This window comes from Ostrea edulis, chromosome 3 (genome assembly GCF_947568905.1).
Source record: "Ostrea edulis chromosome 3, xbOstEdul1.1, whole genome shotgun sequence".
In the NCBI taxonomy this organism is placed as follows: Eukaryota; Metazoa; Mollusca; class Bivalvia; order Ostreida; family Ostreidae; genus Ostrea; species Ostrea edulis.
The window spans coordinates 54,276,128-54,300,022 of NC_079166.1; the positions used below are offsets into that span (position 1 = coordinate 54,276,128).

The window sequence follows — 23,895 nt, forward strand, 5'->3', positions numbered from 1 at the left end:
ACTTCTGCATATTCCTGTGAAAGTTCGGTAAGATCTTATAAAATGTCTAAATGATATAAATTTGGATCATCCCAATCTTTTCCCCACTACACTCCTCATTGAATCTCACATGGGTTGGATTCATCGAATTAATATTTGAACGAGTTAGCAACTACGTTGTTTACCTCATCATATTTGGTGCATTGGAATTCAGACTCAGAGAACCAATCAATTTAAAACGTGCTTTGCGCGAATTGCGCTGTTTATTAAAATGTGGAAAGAAGACATAGAAAGGGGCTTTTATCTACTGAGATGGAGACTTTCATCGATCGACTTCGGGAGACCAGGTAGGTAGCTGAAATTTGTTTGTAAACAAGCACTTACTATTACTATTAGAAAGGAGAGTTACTTACTGTAACAAAGACTTTTAACGGTTTGATGCATGTATAGTATTGGTTATATCATATATGTCGAACGTTAGTTCCTTTCAGAGGACGTGTTAACGCAGGGTTGGTATTACATAGTGGATTGGTATAGAACTTGAAGATTTGATGCAATGCACATGAGTTGTGTACATGTTTAATATTAAAGTTATTAACATACGATAGTCATCATCTTTATTTTTACATACATGTACACATAAAAAAATCTAAAGTAACTAATCAATTACATCCTCTAAAGTATATGTAATCTATTGTAATCGATTACAGGGCAAAATTGACTGTACTCAATTAGTAATCAATTACACAAAATTCCTTTAAGTTGTTGATTATTGATCGATCACATTTTTGAAAAATTGTGACTGGTCGCAGTAGCTCAGTGGTAGAGTGTTTGTCTCGTAACCGGGAGGTGGTGAATTTGAGCCCCGATCGTGGCCATGTCAAACCTAAGATGTAAACATAGGTAGTGATTGCTCCTTTGCCAAATGCTCAGGATTTTGAAGTGAGAATCACGGGTCTTTCGGATATGACCTTTAAAAAAGAGGTCCCAATTCGGGGCAGGCGTTGGCATGTTGAATAACCCTCACTACTACGTCCATAAGCGCTATGCATAGGTTTAGATTTGTGGTACTTCAGTAACTTCACCTACAAACGGTGACGTCTCAATATGAGTGAAAATTTCTCGACGGGACTTAAAACAAACGAACAACCCATGCCTGTTCCAAATATAGTACAGTTTTTATTTTCCGTATGAATATAAATTTTCATTTTTAATTACAGAAACCAAGAAATAGACCATTGCCAAAGAAAGTGGACAGAAGGGAAGAAGAAAAAGGTTACAAATTTTACAAAATCCAAGTGTGCTAATGGAATGATGCCAAGCGATGAAGAAGATGATGAGGGCTTCTTGACATACCGATATTCATAGGAAAGCAACTCCTTTAAAACATACATAGAAATTTGTCTGGCAAGAAGAAATAGACTCGTCTAAACAAGAACGGGGAATCTATAAAAGACAAAGACAAACCCAAGGCTGCAGATGATTTCTTTTGGATATTTAGATGAGATCTTCATTGGGACTTGGACAATAAGCCTATTTTCTGTATAAATATATATCACAATATTTGTACCATGATCCATTTTATATTAATCTGATTTTGAAATTTACAAAAGTGGTTTTTTTTATTACAAATACAAATTTATCATATCAACTATGTAAAAATATATTGTTTTTAAATATGATATTGGAACAAATCAAACTTTAGTATTGTGATTGTGTTTGAAATATGTGACTGTTCTTTATACATTTATTCACTATCTTGAATAATTGGTCTGAAATTATTGTTACAGTAACTTTTGTAAATGTTTTCATCTTAAATTTGATGTTTTCATCACATTAATCTTCAAATGAAAATACTGAAAAATTATAATTTTGATTACAGGCAATTTTCTTTGTGAATTGACAATTTGAAAAAAAAGTAATGTGACAAGGACTTAATTGTATTTTAGTTTGCCCTTATACAAGTATATGTATGTTGTACTTAATAATAGTTGAATACATATTTTTATATGTACTAGAAAATATCTTTGTTAGTTTACTTTAAATAAAAAAAGCTCATTGAAATATCATTTTTTGTTCATTTTTGATTAATCTTAATTTGATAAGTTGAATGAAAGATGACAAATGATCAAATTTACTTTCATAGCAACGTAACGCACGACTACATACACGAAAGTACTATGACGTCACAGTGGTATCATACACGTCAAAATTGATATTGTGCGAATATTACTTCCAAACCAGGGACTATATATATATAATACATGTATATATTAGCGGGAAAAAGAAACTGCATTATATAATTTAGTATAATTTTTCTATATTGATTATATTGATAAAATGTAAACAATCGATAAAGGTGATGTTTTTATACGATATCGGATAGTACCCGACTCAGATGCACGGACATTTTCATGGTTAGTGAACACATGTTGTTTATTGAAGAGTTTTACTGGCCAATACTGTTTGGAGTAAGAAGTGTAAAATGTTTGTTTGGACACTATTCGTTAAGGAAAGCACTTTAGTTTTGATAAAATTTACCCTTCTGTCATGCCACGACTCAGCGAAAACCAACGTAATCATGCTGTTGGAATTCCTCAAGCTGGAATGGCACACAATATCGTAGGAAGACACTTTGGAGTTCATCGGAACGCCATTCAGTCATTATGGAGACGTTTCCAATTATCTGGTAACACTTGGGATCGATCGGGTTCTGGGCGTCCTCGTGTGACGTCGCGTCGACAGGACAACCACATTAGACTTGTGCACCTGAGAAATTGTTTCCAGACAGCAAAGTTTGACTGTTCGTAGCATTCCTGGACTTCCACCAATCAGTCCAAGAACTGTGCGTAATCGTCTGCGCCAGCACAATATCATACCAAGACGTCTAGCGGTGCGCCCAATACTGCTTTAACGTCATCGTATCGCTAGACTAGCGTGGTGCAGACGACATCTGCGATTCATAATGCAGGACTGGGCCAATATTCTGTTTACTGATGAATCCAGATTTCATTTAGATAACCGTTGTAGAGCGTATCATCGCGTTGGGAAACGGTATCAGGACGCTTGTGTTGTGCAACATCGACAATTCGGTGGAGGTAGCGTTGTGGTGTGGTGTGGAATAACAGCACGTGGAAGGAACCCTCTACAAATTGTCAATGGAAATCTCACCGGCGTACGCTATCGAGACGAAATGATTCAGCGCCATGTGATACCCTTCATACAGAGACAGCAAAATCACATCACTCCGCAGAAAGACAACGCAAGGTCACATGCTGAACGTGTAGTCAGGGACTTTTTTGTTCAACAGAATGTCGATGTTTTGCCTTGGTTAGCTGTTTCCCCCGATTTATCGCCGATCGAGCACGTCTGTGATGAAATCGAACAACATCTAGTACGCCGTTTACCAAATCAGCCAGTGACATTGTCTGACTTCGGCCGGGCTTTAACCAACATCTGGAACAGCATTGCTGAACACTTTAGTGGCATCAATGAAGCGCCGTTGTCAAGCATGCGTGAATGCAAATGGTGGTCACACGCGTTATTAATTTTGTTGATTCAAGTTCGAATACCAGTGTCTTTCAAGTGTGCTGAAATTGACGTTATTTGACGTTAACATTAATGGATTATGAAATTTTGTAACGAATACATTTGTTAACAGTATTATAAAAAATAAAATTTCTTCATTGTTATTTTTTTATATTATTTTTTCATGTATTAAACAATGCACAGTTTCTTTTTACTCTAGTATATAAAGTAAATTCTATACCAGTGTGCGGCATAAAATAGGATCAAAGATATCAAAAAATTGATAATGCAAATGAAACGTAAGCTTTTTCATTTTGATCATCAGAGGTGTTGCATTTGATGATAATTGGCGTTGAAACATTGCGAATTTTTTACATTATGAACAATGTAATAACGTCACAATGTATATTCAGGAAACATTCAATAATGTCTTTGCTAAGAAACATGCTTAAGCACCAGAAATAACTAGCACTATTTATATGGGATTCTAAATTAAACTGTTTAGTGTCGGTTTTCAAAGCATGTTAAATAATTCGCATCATTTATATGCAATTTTGAATTAAACTATTCAATGAAACGTGAAGATAACGAAAAATTATCAATCTCATAAATCCCATAAGCAATACAAATCAGAGAGTTGAGCAAACTTGGACCCCTGTACACTCCAGAGGTGGGATCAGGTGCCTAGGAGGAGTAAGCATACTCTGGCGACATGTCACACCTGCCTTGAGCCCTATATCCTGATCAGGTAAACGGAGTTATCCGTAGTCAAAATCAGTGTGCCAAGAGCGGCCTAACGATCGGTATGAAACACGTCAGACAGCATTTGTATGTGATGGAGCTTTGTCATGAAGTAGACGAACATGCCTAAATCCTGACACAGGGCGTGCTATATGATAATATTTCTTGAGCTGTTTTAATATAACATTAACACTTTTGCCCTTCGGCACCGCAATTTGTACATCACATGAGAAGAATATGCAATAAAGAACCTTCTTTGCGTGTATGGTTCTTTTGGCAACTATACATCCGCCATTAGCCCATATATCTATCATTGGGTCAACTGCTATGTTTCATACTGATTGTTAGGCCGTTCTTGGCAAACTGATGTTGACTGTGTATAACTCCGTTTACCTGATCAGGATATAGGGCTCACGGCAGGTGTGACCCGTCGACAGGGGATGCCTACTCCTCCTAGGCACCTGATCCCACCTCTGCTGTGTCCAGGGTTCCGTGTTTGCCAAACTATCTATTTTGTATTGCTTATAGGAGTTATGAGATTGATCACTGTTCGTTATCTTCACCTTTCATGTCTAAAGAACGGCGTAATGTTTCTGTGTTGGGTTTTTGCGTAGTTATAAGAGGGATTTTATTCTGTGCTATAGTTTCCGTAATGGGATGGTTAATAATCTGTTTACGGTCGAAAAAGCACGGAGAATTTACACCATAGTTTGTGACGAACCCAAACGAAATGCGCGTTTGAGAGAAATGCAAAAAATACTTTCTCGATCAAAGATGCTTGAAAAAGATTATAAAAGTTGCAATTGATAAGCTTAAAAATCTCGACCTTGAACAATTCATTAACTTTTCTACTATGGAAACTATATGACAAAATAAGTTCTTGTAACTATTCATAAGCCCAAAACAAAACATTACACCGTTCGTAAGACATCTGAATGGGGTTTTTAGAATTAAAAAAAAAATGCAATTTATCAACAGTAAAAGACAACCAAAATCCTTCGTCGTATATTATGAAAATCCTACCTTGAAAGGAGAAACAGCACACATTACGTCAATAAATGTAATAAATATCATTGCCGTACCTTTCTTGAGATATACATGTCAATATACATGTAAGTAAGTGTATATTTTGTGTTTCAGGTTTGGAACGACGTGATTGGAATCGACATTTCTAGTGAGGAACTCCGTAGACATTTTTTGTTCGAAATGAAAGGTGCAATGGAATCAAGTCTATCAAAGCGGGTAATTGAAAATTAATTGTGTGCAACATTGTTGTGATAGATAAATTGCTTGCATCGTCTTGAAGTATTTAGCTGGGTCTTCAAAATTCAGCAAATTTAACTTCTTTCTAATTCACTGTCGATCATCATTTTCACCAACTGCATAAAGAATATATGGGTGAAAGTTAAAAAAAACCTGTGCTTTTCAAGATGAACGAATAGTGTTTAGTCGGAATGGATCGAAAACCTCCAAACTAATGCAACCTATAAGATAGGGCTTGGATATTGGACAGCCTAAATAAACATATGGACTTCATTTCAAGTTCAAGCTGGGTATGTCATATGAAAATATCAAATTTATAGTATAAATACATATTGGTAATGCTTCATATCATTTTAATATTCTACATCACTACAGTAATTCGTATATCATTGATTAACTTCGGGAAATACACACACACACACACACACACAATATATATATATATATATATATATATATATATATATATATATAATATACATTCTCTCCTCCTTGATGTAACATCAACAAATTATCTGATTTTACACTGTATATACCTTTATACTTTACACATCAACATTAAAGTTCATGTAATAGTCCTTTTACAAATAAATAATTAAAACAGTTCCAATGAAAGTTCATCGTCACAAGAACAGTCCATCTAGTCTTGGAGTATCAACGGACACAGTTTAGTAATACTACAGGCTAACGAATTTTGTCCCGTTTTAATACTCTCAACGTGCACATGCCCATATCCTCAAATTAATTTCCAACACACGTCTAAGTCGCAAATGCCCCACAGGCTGATTAAGGTTGACACCTATCACTACCTCACCAAGATGAATGTACCCACAACCAATTCGCAATGTTTAAGTTTTGGCAACCTTTCCCGCAGCCGTTGGTGCCAGAACTCATGGATTCTTCGCAAACGCTTCCCTGGATGGAAATAAGTACTGTCCACGCTTTCCGGCGCGGCACGATATGGTCTCAAACCTGTCCATTTGTCTACGGTGCATCATCATTAAGGCTTGGAAATATATACGTCAAGGGTCCAAAGTTGATCAAAGCTTCAGCTCATGTGAACGCTGCCATACGAAATCTGTACCCTTGTCTGAAATAACTTCTTTAGGTGGACCCTTATGCTAAACGTCCTGTAAAAGTCGTTGAGTAACGAATATGTGTCTAATCCAAAACTACCTTTAATTGAATGGCTCTTGGCATCCAATAAATGAATATGCACTTGAACAGTAATAAAATGTCCATTATAGTCCATTAATATCCGAGAGAATGCGTTTAAAAGACCCGTCCTGAGCTGTCCTGCGACGGCAACATTCATTACACTGTCGCTCTGATTAGTGCAGTCATGTTTGTTCATGTTTGTGACCTTCACAAAAGGGGCTCAAAGATCGAAACGAAAATTTATAGCAACGTCTTATTAAGAGGTCGAATGTGTTAATCAATGTGAAAAAATTCCATTGCTATACATATTCAAGTCTGCTCGTATCAGGACCCTAGGGTAGGGTGGAATGGGTGTTTAAAAATTTACACTGCAATATATAATGGGGAAACTAATAAACTACTCCTAAAAAAGAAATGTACAATTTATCAAATAAATTCTAGTATGTAAGCATCCCTGTGTAGTGAAGATACAGGTTTGTTTCTACAAAGTCCCTATAGAACGGAACAGAGTAGGTTCTAAGCTTTACGTGAAGAATATAGGGACATTTATAGATTTCAAAACGATAATACAATATATCAATTCAATGTAGATTCAAGAATGTTCATCAAACAAATTTCCTCAGACACGGGGCTGAGGGACAATAGGTGTAATATGATGCAGAGTACACATTTCTTGTGACTGTTATTTGCTCTTCGTTATGTTGCCCGATGGAACTAAAGTATACAACGTAAAAGGATATGCTTTTAAAGCTAAACATTGCAATGAAGTAATGTTTTATTTTTGAATTGGTGAACATAACAATTTCCCTTATGACATGATACCCAGTCAGTATTCGACAAACTCACATCTCAGTATAGTTTTCATGAATAACTTTCTCGTAAAAAAAACTTTGTCATTATTTATTTATCATAGATGGATTAAAGTCAGTTATCCAAATCAGCAATAATTGTATTCAACATTATTGAAATACTGATAATGCTGTGTATTTTCAGATATCATCTTCTGCTTTTGTTGAAAAATTAATCACCATATACTGCAAGGATGGGCATAAATATCATGACGCGGTCCAAGAGGTTCTTGGAAAGATTGCCATACAGGTACAAGTATCTTTCAAATGAAAGGTGAAGATAACAAACAGTTGTCCATGTCATAACTGCTATAAGCAATACAAAATAGAGAGTTGGACCCTGGACACACCAATGGTGCAATCAGGTGCCTAGGAGGAGTAAACATCCCCTGTCGATTTCATCAGCGAAACTTTTGATACTCATGTAATTTATTTTATCAAAAGAAAACAAATTCCTAAATTTACTTATAATAAAACGCAAAATCAACAAAACTCTAGACAAATACAATTTTCTGGGGACGATTTGCTAAAAGACCGTACTGAATTTGCGGATTTACAGTATGTCTAATATTTTGTGTGAAATTATTTTTTTTTTCAAATACAATTTATCAAATTGATTCGTTTTTGTAATATATACTAGTATCTTAAAAATGAATAAAAAGCAAATTATATTTGATGAATTGATTTCAAATTTACGAAACGGTCGTAGATTTATTTTCCTAATAATTCACATTTGATTTACAACGCTTCTTGCATATGTAGTAACACAATAAGCCCGACGTTTCACCTCACAGTGGTTGATATTTTCATGACAAATAAAGACAGGGGCTTGGTAAAAGTATATTACTGGATTCTGCAATGTATCTTAAAAATAGTTTTTGTGAAGTTGTGGACTCCAGTATAGGTTCGATAACTCATGTTCATTCGTTCCAATAACTGAGATATTAGATCTTTGGTTTGAGGAATTAATCATTTGAAACGTTACAACTTTCACCACGAAATTAAAGAGTATCAATGTGCGAAAGCTTTCAAATTTTCATGAAATGATTTTTACATTTTATTGCATATCTTCTAGTGGAGAAAGGAACACTTCATTTGGTGTATTGGTACGCTTTAGGGTCTGTACGTTTTGAAATGCATTATGCTTGTTTATGTTTGTGATTAAAACCGCTACCGCTCGACGACGGGTCACCTTATTTAGGCAAATCATAAACTGTAAAATGCAACCGATCGAATTTCCCCGTATTTCCGTTGTTGTACATCGTGATCATGCACATACCACTGGAATAAAAGTTTCATTTAAGAAGTGAATATATGCTTGCTCAGATAAGATTTTATACATGTAACTATCGATTCGGATATGGGATATATTTGTTCTATGAAACCTGAGCAAACATCCGCGCTTACAATATTTATTGCAAAATCATTGAAAAAGATAAAATATTTTGAAAGTAAAAAACATTTTCATTTACCCTTATCAAAATTTCAAGTTCATATCTCAGGTGCAGGGGTTCCATCAGTCTCGTTTAAAATCAGCATTTTGGAAATTTTATAGTCGTTATAACGATCTAGTTTGTCAATACAACCTATCATTGGGTCAAATGCTGTCTGACGTGTTTCATACCGATTGTTATGCCGTTCTTGGCACACCGATTTGATTACGGATAACTCCGTTTACCTGATCAAGATATACATGTAGGGCTCACAGCGGGTGTGACCAGTCGACAGGAGATGCTTACTCCCCCTAGACACCTGATCCCACCTCTGGTATATCCAGGGTTCCATGTTTGCCCAAGTCTCATTTTTTGTATTCCTCATAGGAGTTATTAGATTGATCACAGTTCGATATCTTCACCTTTTGGCTCAACATTACCAGGGGCCATGCTATGGTGTATATCACATATAGTCCTTTTCTGAATATTGACCGGTTTACTATACTAAGTGGTCAAACGTATTACAGCAAACAATGTTCACGTCACTGCTCACCCCCGTGCACCTCTATTGGTAAAATGTTTACATAATGATGATAAAGAATTACGCTTATATTGGTATCAATTTTTCAGTCATCTCTATCTGAATGATTGCTTGGCGTATATATACTAGCGGAAAAAATAAACTGTGCTTTATAAAATTCAGTATACTCTTCTATATTTGTTGTTTTATTATCTTTATAAAATCTAAACAATCGATAAAGGTGATCTTTTTGAACAATATCGGATAGTACCCGACTCAGATGCACGGACATTTTCATGGTTAATGAACACATGTTGTTTGTTGAAGTGTTCGTACGCACGAGTTTTACTGGCCAATATTGTTTGGAGTAAGAAGTGTAAAAGGTTTGTTTGGACACTATTCGTTAAGGAAAGCACTTTAGTTTTGATAAAATTTACCCTTCTGTCATGCCACGACTCAGCGAAAACCAACGTAATCGTGCTGTTGGGATGCTTCAAGCTGGAATGGGACACAATATCGTAGCAAGACACGTTGGAGTTCATCGGAACACCAACTGGTCATTATCTGGGCGTCCTCGTGTGACGTCGCTTCGACACTGCAACCATATTAGACTTGTGCACCCGAGAAATCGTTTTCAGACAGCAAGTGTGACTGCTCGTAGCATTCCTGGACTTCCACCAATCAGTCCAAGAACTGTGCGTAATCGTCTGTGCGAGCACAACATCAGACCAAGTCGTCCAGCGGTGCGCCCAATACTACTTCAACGTCTTCGTATCGCTAGACTAGCGTGGTGCAGACGATATCTGCGATTCAGAATACAGGACTGGGCCAATATTCTGTACACTGTTGAATCCAGATTTCATTTGTGTATCGTCGCGTTGGGGAGCGGTATCAGGACGCTTGTGTTGGGCAACGTCAACAATTCGGTGGAGGTAGCGTTATGGTGTGAGGTGGAATATTAGCACGTGAAAGGACCCCTCTACAAATTGTCAATGGAAATCTCACCGGGGTATGCTATCGAGACGAAATTATTCAGCGCTATGTCATACTCTTCATACAGAGACAGCAAAATCACATCACTCTGCAGCAAGACAACGCAAGGCCACATGTTGTACGTGTAGTTGGGGACTTTTTTGGTCAACAGAATGTCGATATCTTGCCTTGGCCAGCTGTTTCCCCCGATTTATCGCCGATCGAGCACGTCTGGGATGAAATAGAACGACGACGTGTAAGCCAGTGACATTGGCTGATTTAGGCCAGGCTTTAACCAATATCTTTAACAACATCCCTCAAGCATTTCTGAACACTTTAGTGTCATCAATGATTCGCCGTTGTCATGCATGCGTGAATGCAAATGGTGGTCACACGCGTTATTAATTTTGTTGATTCAAGTTCGAATACCACTGTCTTTCGAGTGTGCTGAAATTGACGTTATTCGACGTTAACATTAATGGATTATGAAATATTGTAACGAATACATTTGTTAACAGTATTAGAAAAACAGCAACAACAAATTGTTCATTGTTATTTTTTTTTTTTAGATTATTTGTGCTTTCATTAAATAGTATATATATAAAGAATATATGCATTAAGTCGCGAATGTAAGTTTGTGAAAGATTCTCATTGCAGCAGCGATGAGATGATGGTTGTTTAGAATACGATCACTCCCCTGTGCACGTTTGATTTTGATGGAAAGGTGATAACGAATCAATCTCATAACTCCTATAAGGAATACAGAATTAAGAGTGGGGTAGACACGGATCCCTGGAGATTCCAATTCTTTATTTTCCAAACAAGAGTTTTAGAAAAGAGGAAAGAATGATGTTCTTATCTTGACAAGTGATCATATTGACCGATACGGTAGAGAGAGGGTTAAACGATTCGTTTTTGCATTCTATTACAATATAAGTTCCTACATATTTAAGACTTAGGTATTCCACGGATTTGAGATGGCTGTAGTTATTGTTAATCAAATCACACGAAATGCGAGATGTTTTTCCACCTTGTACGATAGTGATTTGCGTTTGTCTAGCTGTATGATAGTTATTTTTTTATGTTGTATCATGAAACAGCAACATAAGTAATGCCATCTGCCAAAGGCTCCATTACAAAAACTGGCAGCATCCTGAATGTCCATATCTTCTACAAACAATGCATATCTATATATTCACTGTGCTTTTAACTTGTATATCCAGGCACTTGCAGTAGGAAAATATTCGCACAAGAGTGATTTGACTGGGAATACGAAATTTGGAGAGATGATGTCTGAGCTTTTCAAGAGAAAATGGGAAGAGACTGGAAGGAATAACAATTTACTGTTATTTGCCCTGTCTTGGCCCCCCATGATCCAGTTTTTCACGATGTTTTGTGAGTGTTTTTATAATTATTGACGATCCTGTTATTTATCCACGTTTTTTTCTATATGCCGTATAGCGGGTTTTTCCCACGGGGTTATAAATTTGGGTTATTTAGCGGTTAGATAGCTTTCCGCCAAAATTCCAATCGTTAAATGTGCACTCAATTGCGGCTTCAGTATTTGAAAGAGAGAAATATCTTCCCTGTCCGTCAAAATTTATTCCGCTGAAATTATTAGCATACCTTTTAGCCAGCAAATCGCCAAATTTAAACCCGCGGAATAAACCCGCTATACGGTATCTTTGTTAATGCAAAATAAAACTTGTAGATGAGACGAAAGTCAAAGGGATTCTCAAGAATGATTGCCAAAGACAATTAACAGATGTTGCTGCATATTTAGAGCAGTCGCTAAATGATCTAGTGAGTGGCAGTATTCGAATTGGAGATTTGGAGCTGATACGAAATGCAGAAGAACGCTTTATGGAAATGAATGCAATAATTTGGAAATACAAAAAGCAATCCGACATGGAAAGGCTAGTGATGCGTGGTTTTCTGCTTTTGAGATTAAAGGAAGTGCAAACATTACAAGACACTTACGACCATCTTCGTGCTTTTGCACAGTTATGCCAGCAATTTCAAGGTATTATTTGAAGGCAAAACATCAGGTTTATATTTTTCATAAGAGAATTATATAGGGACTTTTTATCTGAAAGTGGATAGTTTATTTTTTTTTTAAATATATAGTGACATGTACAAAGAATATTATCTTTTTATGTTTAATTGGTGAAACCTTTGTTTCATAGATTTTAACGTTTGCTTTGCAGAAAATTTACCCGATTTCAAGACGTTTTCGATGCCGGAAAACGAAATGCAGCTTAATAAATTTTTCAAAACAATGAAAGCGGTTGAGGAATATGACATGGAAAAAATAAAGAAGTATGATCCAGAGATGCAGATCCCAAATATACCAACGGATCTGATCAAGAACTTGCCAAAACTTAAAGAGTAAGAATGATATTCACTGTAATTAATTTTGTATACTTTGGAATGTCAGCGAAATCATGAACCCGAACTGGGAACTTTTTTATGGTTTACTTTATCGTTGATAATAAATTATTGCATGTATGACTTGCAAGCATCACATCAAACACTGTAGAATTGTAAAGTGTCAGTCGCATTATGCTTCTCACCATGATACATATATTGCCAATTAAAAGAGAAAATAGTGAACAGTAATTAATGTCATAAATTATGTAAAGAACTCAAAATTGAGAGAGGGGCAAACGTGCACCACTTTAAACATCAGAGATGTTACATGTAGAACGGTCAGACACTCTCTCCGTCTAAAGCTTGATCAGGTAAACGGAGTAATCCTTATACAAATCAGTTGGTAAAGAACGGCTTATCAATTTGAATGAAACACATCACAAAGCGATGACAGGTTATATTTTTCATATCAGTTCATTGTAAGAATAGATCTGCTAAATTTTAACGAGACTGTTGAAACCACTTATTGAAATGAACTTATTTTTCAATAGTCTATCTCGGTTCAAAGCTTGACAATGGGAAATCTGACGTCAGATCTTTTGCTATGGAGTTATTACCTTACCGTTCAGGTCTGTGTTTAGGAAAGTCCTTATCTTTTCAAATCACAATTCCACTTGGCATTAATTCCACTTTCGGTAATCGTACTTATACTACAACTGCCCTTTCAAAAGACGAAAAATTTCAAAACCACGCTTCAGTTTTAGACACATTTAATATCCCAGTCAATGGGTCGGATGAATATGAGTTACCGTATCTATAATGGATTCCTAAACTTCATAAAAACCCTTACAACGATACAGTACTGGATCCAGTAAATGTTCTACCAAGATCCTACTTATGCTCCTCACGAAAATATCAACAACTGTGAAGGTGTGTCATAGTGGCTGTAAATGCGTGGTGTTGTGGTCTGTTAAAGTGCGCCAGTTATGGCCCAATCACCTCCGACTTCAGCACTTAGGGTTTCTGTTAGGGTTACCTCTCCCTTAGCCTTTCTCATAAATGGGTATCCACAAGGCAGCGGAGCTATTTGATCCACAGCTGGGGCAAGGCTGATGAGTGTTAGGGCATATCCACACGCCGGTCGGCCTACACACTGCATCTCTGGGGCCCTTGATGCTCCGAGATCCCCTTTCAATTTAGCCTGAGATACTAGATTCCAGTTGACGTGCATTACCACGGGGAGGCATTGAAAGGAGTCTTTGTAATGTAGAGGCTTTGTACTGGCAAGGCAAGATTTACACACTCGACTCACCATTTCACCTATAAGTAGGCTAGCCAGCGGCAGCAGTAGATCTACAATTTTGATCCCCGCCACACTAGAGGCATTTCACTACCCTGTGGTGAGACACCACCAATACACATTGTGAAGGTGAAACTTCAAACGTACTGTGCGACTACATATGCCAGAAGTGGTGTAAATTAAATGTGGATTCTAAAAAACTGTAAAGAACTTTTAGTAAACTTGAAATCGCGAAACTTTTCTTAAATCAACAACATCAAAACGCATGACTTTTCAACACTTTACACGAACATTCCTCATGATAAATTAAAGACAAGACTTTTTTTTTTACATTATAGACAGTTGCTTCTTCAACAAAAATGGATAACGAAAATATTCTATCTAGTGATCAGTGATCTAATATTACTTTGTTAAACGCTACTCAGATTCCACGCAGAAGTACACTGAAGTTGAAATAAAAATATGCTATAGTTACTCATTGACAATATCTTCGTAGTCTTTGGTGATCAGATCTTCCAACAGTCTGTTGGAATCCCCAATTGGTACGGATTGTGCTCCTTTGTTAGCTGACCTGTTTTTATATTTCTATGAAGCAGAATTTATTCAAAAACTTCTACGTGAGAAGAAAAAATATTTTGCTGTGACCTTCAATTCGAAATAGATATATCGACGACGTATTATCTATTAACAATAATGATTATCATTCATATGTCGATTCCATATATCCCAGTGAACTTGAAATAAAAGACACCACAGAGTCATCCACTTCTGTTTCATACTTAGATATTTTATTGCAATTAGATATTAACGGCAAACTAACATCTTAACTTTATGACAATCGGGATGATTTCAGCTTCTTCACCGTCAACTTCCCATATTCATGTAGCAATATTCCATTGTCACCTGCATATGATGTTTATATCTCTTAACTCATTCGATATGCAAGAGCTTGTTCTGCTTATGGTCAGTTTTTAAATCGAAGCAGGCTACTGACAAACAAGTTGTTGGTACAGGGGTTCCAAAAGTCTCGTTTAAAGTCAGCATTTTGCAACTTCTATAGTCGTTATAACGATCTAATTAGCCAATACAACCTATCATTGGGTTAAATGCTGTCTGACGTGTTTCATACCGATTGTTATGTCATTCTTTGCACACTGATTTTGACTACGGATAACTCCGTTTTCCTGATCAAGATATAGGGGTCACGATGGGTGTGACCGGTCGACAGGGGATGCTTACTCCTCCTAGGCACCCGATTACACCTCTGGTGTGGCCAGGGGTCCGTGTTTGCTCAACTATCTATTTTGTATTGCTTACAGGATTTATGAGATTGATCACTGTTCGTTATTTTCACCTTTCATTCAAAACGTATTGTTTGGGAACTCAATCTTAATAGATTTATTCAAGACCGTGTCATGATGGTTCATTATCAAGGTATCACATACCGGGACTTCCATTTTTAACTCCTAATATTAACTTCTAATGTCGGGTATCTGATGGACAAATCTGCCGGAATCGAGAATTAGGGCCGGAATATTGCAGTTACAAGGCGAGCACCCGAACAATTAGGCTACAGTGATCGGTCGAAATAACCATTTAGTAAATACATACATGTAACCATTGAGCGGTACCAGCTTTATTAGCATTAGATAATATAAAAGATTGAAAACACATTAATTCAGTTCATCAGGGAACACATTGCTAAATGTTTTATATAGGGGATGTTACCAATACATCTCTGTAACTTATTTCATTAAATTTATCACACAATTTTAATGGAAATGTTATTTTATATTTGCATTTGTTTTCCATATTTGATGAAATGTGGAATCCTATGTTTCAGACTTTCGGAAGGGACAGTATTTATTACGATGTGGAGAAAAGAAGGATTGGACAGAAAAACCAATTTAGGACGTCCTTTGACTATCAATGAGATTTTCGAATCAGTTTGGACAAAAGTCTTTGATAGTTGGAAGAAACTGCAAGAGAAACTTGAGAGCGGAGAAATCACTTTCAAGGAATTTGAAACACATTTTAGTAGAATGGATATAGATTCTATCAAGAAAGAACTTACGTTTTTCTGGAAGTCTCCCCAATTTTTTTGGATAAAGGAGAGATACACTCAGATTGAGCAGTACAAGTTATTGCGACAATGTCTGACGGGAGCACGTGTAATTCTTGACTTCGTAAAGGAATTTGAACTAAATGGAAATTTTTCAGCAATAGAAAGAATTGTGGAAATGGTAATTTATGATTTATTTCATACAGAACATAAATATAACGTCATTTAAAGGGCTTTTCAAATTATGTAGAAGATTTAATGTCTTATGTATGAAATAGGAATATAACGAACAGCGATTTGTCTCGTAATTCCTTCAAAAGGTACAAAATGTAGAGGCTGATGAGCACCGATCCGTGGAAACATCATGTATCCTTGTATGTTGACAATAGCAGGACGTGCTATGGTGCTAAAAAGAACTAAATGCATATCATCAAAACAAATTATAGTTATCATACCTTCGTTTGATGATATTGTATTAATTATAAACGAACAATTGGGATCAGACAGAGTTTAATAAAGAGTAAACGATATGGAAACTTCGCTCTGATGAAAACCAGACTGAAATTTACGACGAAAAGTCTTAAAATTTCAATGATCAAGATTTTGAATTCACATTCGCAGAATAACTTTATAAGAATACTTATTATTGGGGGGGGGGTGTATTTTCTAGTTTTTATAGCTTTTTATTGGAGATTAATCACTGTTCGTTATCTTCACATTTCATTAAAGTTTCAGATTTCTAATGAACAGTCTATCTTTAACTGATTATCTGAATCCATCTTTCAGTCAGTGACTCAAAGAAAATAAAGATACTTGTACTTTGTATTATCATAAAATGTCATAAATCACTATCACACTATCTTTTAAATGAACAAATTGTGTAGGATAAGAAATAACATCTTGATGATTTCGGTGATATTTCAATACTTCTAGGAAGCCAACGATGACATTCCCATGAAGGAATTGGATGCCAATATGATGACAACTTGTGGAATTTTGCAGGATATCAAGAAGAACGAGATTGAATGCCTAAGAACCCTTATTCATTGTAAAGAAGTGGTATTCTGGCTGCAAAAATATATGAAAAGTAAAATATATATATATAACATAGTTACGTAAAATTCCACACTTTCGTTCCAAAAAAGCTTAAAAACCTAAATTTACCTGTAGGGTGATCAATGGTAAACCGCCTGTCAATCAAACATTTAACAGTAGATCTCAGGTGGAGTGACATCTGCAAAGACTGTGTCCTGTAGGTACCCAAGAAATATGTTTTAATAAAATAATGGCCAATAATTACTGGCATTCTTTAGATCTTGAGGAAACCGACTATACCATATAACATTAGCCTCTCCACAACCGAGGGGAGGTATAGACTGTGTGTCAGCTCATTATACACTGTACAAACACTGTGACCACAAAAACACTGCAGACATCCCTGAAACACTTCCTATGTATATCAGAAGTATACACGACACTCTTATCTTTTGGCCAGGTAAATTCCATGTAGATAACAATTGCCATAGATGAGCTCCGCCCACATCCAATGATCCTTGAAGAAACCGTACGGTATTATATTTAGGTCTTTAAATGTGGTTAAATACCCGACGAACTTGTAACATGCTCATCACTCTATCTGTAAAGCATTTCTCAAAATTATCTTCCTACAATTTTTTTCATTTGGATGACACTTTTTTAAATGGAAGAAAATGCAAATGACAGTGGCTACTAAAAATTAATTTACCGGTTAAATAATTTAAAACAAGGATACATTTCTAAGGTACATGGTTCTGCTATTTGATTATTCATTTCAATAATAAAACAACGGTTGCTGCTAAATCATGGACGCTGTTGGTATATCGCATCTCATTTAAATGCCACATATTCAGCTCTGCGCATGCTCAGTTCATGTTTTGTGACATTCTTTTTCCTCTCGCACGTACTAAACCAGAGAGTGGTAACAATAATAATTTGAAAATCAAAAGTGTTTTCAGTTTGAGGAAGAGGCAAATATTTTACATTCATGACTTGCTTATACAAGTATTCTATACATTATTGACATTTTTTGTATAACAAACATATAGGGAAACACTAGTCAAGAAAAGGTAGCATATTTATTTCATTTGATTTTTTCTGAAATTCAGAAGTTATTCATCACTATTCGGTCGTGCTTTAATTATATAGACTATATGATGGATGATAAAATGTTTTCCCAAACGAATAATTCTATATTATTTTTCTAGACCTGCAGGAGCTAAACGTGTTCACTGATTTGGCTACCATGACAGCCGGGGAAGGAGATATGGAAGTCGACAAAGTCAATTTTCTTCACTCTGCAACCAGAGGATATGCAGCTTTAATCTTCAGTTTGGACAAATCATGTGACTATGCCGAATTCATCACCAGGTGTAAACAGGTTTGGAGAGAGCTAGCGGCAGATCCAAATTTACCAGATAAAATGGTAAGTTACTTAAAGCTTAATATTTAGAAGTAGATATGTTTATGAGTTTAGACTTTATATAGTTCATAATGCATGCAAATGACGCCTCATTAATAATTTTAGTTCATGTAAGCTAGAGGCGCATGCACGTTTTCTCGTACAGTGCTCGTTTTTTTTTTATTTACTTATCTCAAAAAGTATACTAGAAGAATTTTAGAAAACTTGACATATCCTAGGTAGAGATGTTATTTTTTTCTAAGGATATAATAATATGTACTTTATCTAATATTTAATCATTGTAATTATTTACTGCATTTCTATTAAAACCCAATTACAGATATGGATGAGCAGTTTTGTTAAGAAACAAACAAATGTCTCTTTAATGCCGTGCATTGACTCTTTCAAGAAGAGCTAGGTAATTCTTATGTAAATAAAGTATATCCTGTCTTACACATTTCAGAAAGACACCAGGAGAAATCTTGATTGGTTTGATGGTGTAAGACAGTCACAGGGATCTGTCGAAGTTTCTTCAATGGAACAGGCGAAAGCTATCAATGCAGCAGGAATATATGTGATCGGGAAATTGCAGGAGGACTCGCATACACATAAATTGGTAAATCAAGTCTCTAGGATACATTTTGCTCTTCCAATCATTATTTACTTTATACATCGTGCATGAAAGGATGAAGGCGCATGCTGATGTATATGCCAAAGGTCAAGGAGATGTTGAAAATGTTGATGTAACCAATATTTTAATGTGTTGCTAATGAATTTCCCGCTTTTTGACGTTCTTGTCAAATGACTGACGTAATACGATGTGTTTAGCACAAATGCTAGTAATCGTCCGTCTCAAAATAATTCAGTAAGTATTAATCCAATAGGTTAGGTCTTCTGTCAATTTTTGTCGGCAGCAAAGGATGGTAAACACACACACACACACACACACACACACACACACACACACACACACACACACACACACACACACACATTGATTGTGCAGACTTCATCCAATATGTCATTACCAATGTTAATTGAGATTTAATTCAGAGTCATCATAAGTACGTCATGACCCAATTTGTGTTCGTTTGTGAGTGGCCGTAGGATATATTACATATAGGAATATTCCCTCACGATATCTCAGCGATCGTGGTATATGTATCAGGCTCCAACACTAGATCACCACGGTTCTCAGTTACCGAAACTTTATCACTACTTCACTAGAATAATGTAAGAAAGATATCAACGGACGAACGACAGAATCACGACAATAATATTTGTAGGAAATCAGAATACATTCTTCGCTGTTTTTTGTAACCATACTGTAAGTATTATTTCCAATTTCTTCTTTCTGTAGCCTTGTTTCAAATTTAGTAAACAGATCACATGTATATGCCCTAATCCATTGGTGGTCGATAATCTTATTGCTCGCACACGGTACCATTTAACTGTTAGAGTGAGGTCGCAGATAAGCATCTTTTGCAACCTACAACATACCTCTGACTTGGTGGTAATCGTAAAGTTCGTGCTAGTGGATATATATATATATATATATATATATATATATATATATATATATATATGTGTGTGTGTGTGTGTGTGTGTGTGTGTGTGTGTGTGTGTGTGTGTGTAGTTTATCGATACTTGTCGTTTTTGCGTGTTATTTGTTTATGTAATATATGTCTCTTGAAAAAGACGCGGGTTGCGTTGAAAATTCGAGTTTTAAATAACCAACAGTGTCGTGGCCTTTTCAGTGTTTTTATAAATTTCTTTACTGGCCTTGTATCTTCTCAGATCCGACACTTTAAGAAAGTAGGGTGTTGTTGGGTTTTTGTGCTTTCATATATATATATATATATATATATATATATGGTAATATATCTTTTTGATATGTTTAAGAGTGTAGATGATGTTTTGCAACTACATGTCCAGGATGAATCACAGGAACAAAGACTGCGTCGAAAATACCATTACAAAGAATTGCAAGAGCTTCAAAGCAAACTGATGCTTGTTGCTGGAAAAGCTGAAAAAGGAAAGGAAGATGTTGATAGGTTTACATTGGTAAGGGAATTGATATTCACTTAACTGAATGCATACACAAACGAATTGTGACATTAAAACTTAATGCTTACTACTCAGCGTAGTTAAGGCTTCCCAAGAAAAATCACAGTGTTGTACAGAAATATATTTCAGTGCGTTTCACACTATGTGACGTCAGAATGACAAAGTATGTCTTGAATATAAGTGAAAATGATTATTGTGCAAAGATACTTGGTGTGAAATTAGGAGATGATGCACGTAGTTATGGAAATCTTGCTTGGGAAAGGTACTACTTATTCTGGTACTGTTATAATTGATCATTATTTGCTTACAAATACTCTCAAATTTGACGATGTTTGACAATTCGGTTTGATATTAGGCATGTTTATATGAATTTCTCAAGCACATTTTAAGTAAATCTAATAACGCTTTACCGCTTTAACTACTTTAAATTCCAGTGGTATGGGGTCTTTCACTTGTGCCGAAGCAATTTGTTCCAATACCTTTAAAATGTATAAATATCGTGTCACCTGACTAATATAATCACGTGATCAATAAAATGGGGTGCGTCCTATCTGGTATACCAAATATTTATAATTTCTTTTATCTAATGAACATTTACGTAACGACGTGGATTTTAATAGATTCATGAAGTGTCGTTTTATTAACTTACGTATTTCGGGAAACCTTAACATAGCTGTTTTTTAAAAGAAAAATTGCTTTTGTTTCAAATTGATGGTGCTATTTCTATATATGTTACCATATGTAGTAAACCATTTTAAATCCAAAATCTCATCTTTTAAATTTGATTACAAAATTAAACAAAATTATTTTCCAATGGATTCGTATTAACTTAAAGACCGAGCAAATAAGCACCGCCTTCAAATTTACCTGGTCTGCGAACCTTTGTCAATCAGGAGAAATTAAGCTTCAGATTGGATGCTAGAAATTGATGGACATTTAGTTACTAGTCTTTGTGTGTACCTTATCTATCTTAACTGGCGATCAAGGTGTCCGTGCAATCCTTTGATGCTTACCGCGTAAGTCCAGCTCGATAGGGTTTTCAGGTAGAGGGAGTAACACAATAATAGTAGTAAATTTTGCATACAATTAATACATAAATTATAATAGAATATTTTATGTTTTTAATAATTATTATGGATTGTTCAATATAATTTATACGGACATCAATTTTATGTTAAACAGATTAATTATGAGTAAATACATTGCATGTTAATGAAATCTTGTTTACAATCACTTGAAAATTTATACGCGTAATTTCCCCCTCGAAACATGGCGACAAACGTTCAACTCATCGGAAGAGAAATTAGCCGCCATAAGGGCTCTTTCTTGTGTATAATGGTTGGAATTGGGATCCAGAGGAAGAACACATTTTCTCGTCTAGACCAGTTTTTTCAGGAACTGTTGGAAAATACGAATGTCCTGTTTGTGTAGGCCATGCGTTTTGGCCATATCGAGTCACATAGACAACTTAGATAGCCAGATAATTCTGGTGTGCGTCCAGAAAAACTAATTCAAACAGAATGAAAATTTCTAAGCTGTTTTGGAATATATAGTCATCATGGGGCATGGGATGATGATCGGTACATCAGCTGTACATAGCCAGACAATCTACCACAGTACGCAGGAACTCCCGTGTCGGAAACTGTCAAATATTGTCGGATACTGGGTATCAATCGTCTTCTGTGATCATGCTGATGTCACGCTAGTTGCATATTGTAACATATCCTAACTAAATATACGAAATTGAAGCATTAGAACTATCATGGATTGTCTTTGTAGTGATAGGAAATATATACAGACTTTTTCTATGCAATGATATAAAAGTGCTTTCGATACAATTTTTAGATTGGCATTGTATGATAGTTTACTGCTCCTACATGGTGTCTCTCGGTAAGGTTTTGTTTAAAAAGCTCTCGAAATGTAAAATATTATTAATATAAGTTTATTTTCACAGGTTCTTGATTCCGTGGTTCGCCTGTGTAATGTTTACATCAAACTTGTCCAATCTGGATGCGTTCTCTTTACAAATTGGCAAGCCAGGTTTTTATGCGATCCACGTCGACCAGTTTGTGCTTTTATCAAATTTGGAGTTGGAAAAGAATGCACACAGCTGAAAGGTAGACGGAATGACGCTGATGATGTTACCACCATTATGCCTGAAATTGCAAAGTTCATGGAAGACTGTCTAGAGGAATGGCTAAGTTATATTGATGCAAGAAGAGATGAATACTACCACCTTAATTATTATACCATGGATCAAGTAGTCATTCTTCAAAAAGAGTTAGCTAGGTTGAACACTGACAACGAAATATCAGATCTTACCATTCCTCTTCTCTCGATAGTGAACAGTGACTGCACTTATCAAGATGTTCTTGAAGCAATGCAAAAAGCCAACGAAGAAGTTGAAGAATTGGAGGCTAGAGAAGAAGGAACAGTTCCGGAAGAAGTTGATATTTCAGAAGAAGATAATGTAGCAAACTTCATACATGAAATGGTTGAAGCTGGACATAAACAGATAGTAGCTAAGGAGGCTTTGGCAAGTGGAATCGACCCTAAAGATATTGATGAAGGTATAAACCGGAATTTCAGATGTAATGGTTAGATTTCTCATGTTCCACGAAATAGTCAAAGAATAATACATGTATATTCGCGCATTTGCCTCTTTTGCTCAGACATCATTAGGACCTCGCATGAAATACGTAAACCCGATAGAAAACTTATTGTCCGTCCATCGGTCTGTATGTCAACACTTTACTAGTGATGCGATAACTCAAACCATTTCCACCGTAACTTTTCAAGTTTTTACAGAAATGCCTTACAATAAGAGAAGGACACATACTATTTTGGGTACATATTTTTAGTTTTATACAGAAGACACCCATTAATCAAATATTTATAATGCCAAAGCACGATAGGGTCCGTCTGCCCACCATCACTTACTTTGTGACACGATATATTGAACAAATTTCAACATAGGTACACATTTTGAAATTATAAAGGCAAGGGTCAAGGTTACAACAGTCCCTCAGTTTGTAGTTTATGCTTTCATTGTGACACGATAAGTTTACAATTCATCATCATAGACATTTCATACTTTATACAAAGGTGATTGATGATCGACGACAGACACTTAGCATATCGTTATGACGTGATATCTTGAGGTCAAAGATAATGGTCACAACAAACTTTGAATCTTTTCATTGTGACAGGATAAGTT

The 23,895-nt window shown here is 35.8% G+C and overlaps 1 protein-coding gene across 1 annotated transcript in view; it reads left to right on the plus strand.

The window, feature by feature from the left end:
• LOC125677586 (E3 ubiquitin-protein ligase rnf213-alpha-like) overlaps positions 1-23,895 on the plus strand; it is a 148,342-nt gene that overhangs the window by 26,795 nt on the left and 97,652 nt on the right. The window contains exons 13-23 of the mRNA XM_056158152.1: positions 5,389-5,490; positions 7,663-7,767; positions 11,666-11,837; positions 12,154-12,465; positions 12,650-12,830; positions 15,956-16,355; positions 17,108-17,261; positions 18,418-18,635; positions 19,075-19,227; positions 20,514-20,675; positions 22,633-23,248. Of these exons, the coding sequence (XP_056014127.1) occupies positions 5,389-5,490; positions 7,663-7,767; positions 11,666-11,837; positions 12,154-12,465; positions 12,650-12,830; positions 15,956-16,355; positions 17,108-17,261; positions 18,418-18,635; positions 19,075-19,227; positions 20,514-20,675; positions 22,633-23,248 (2,575 nt within the window). The remainder of the gene's footprint in view (positions 1-5,388; positions 5,491-7,662; positions 7,768-11,665; positions 11,838-12,153; positions 12,466-12,649; positions 12,831-15,955; positions 16,356-17,107; positions 17,262-18,417; positions 18,636-19,074; positions 19,228-20,513; positions 20,676-22,632; positions 23,249-23,895) is intronic.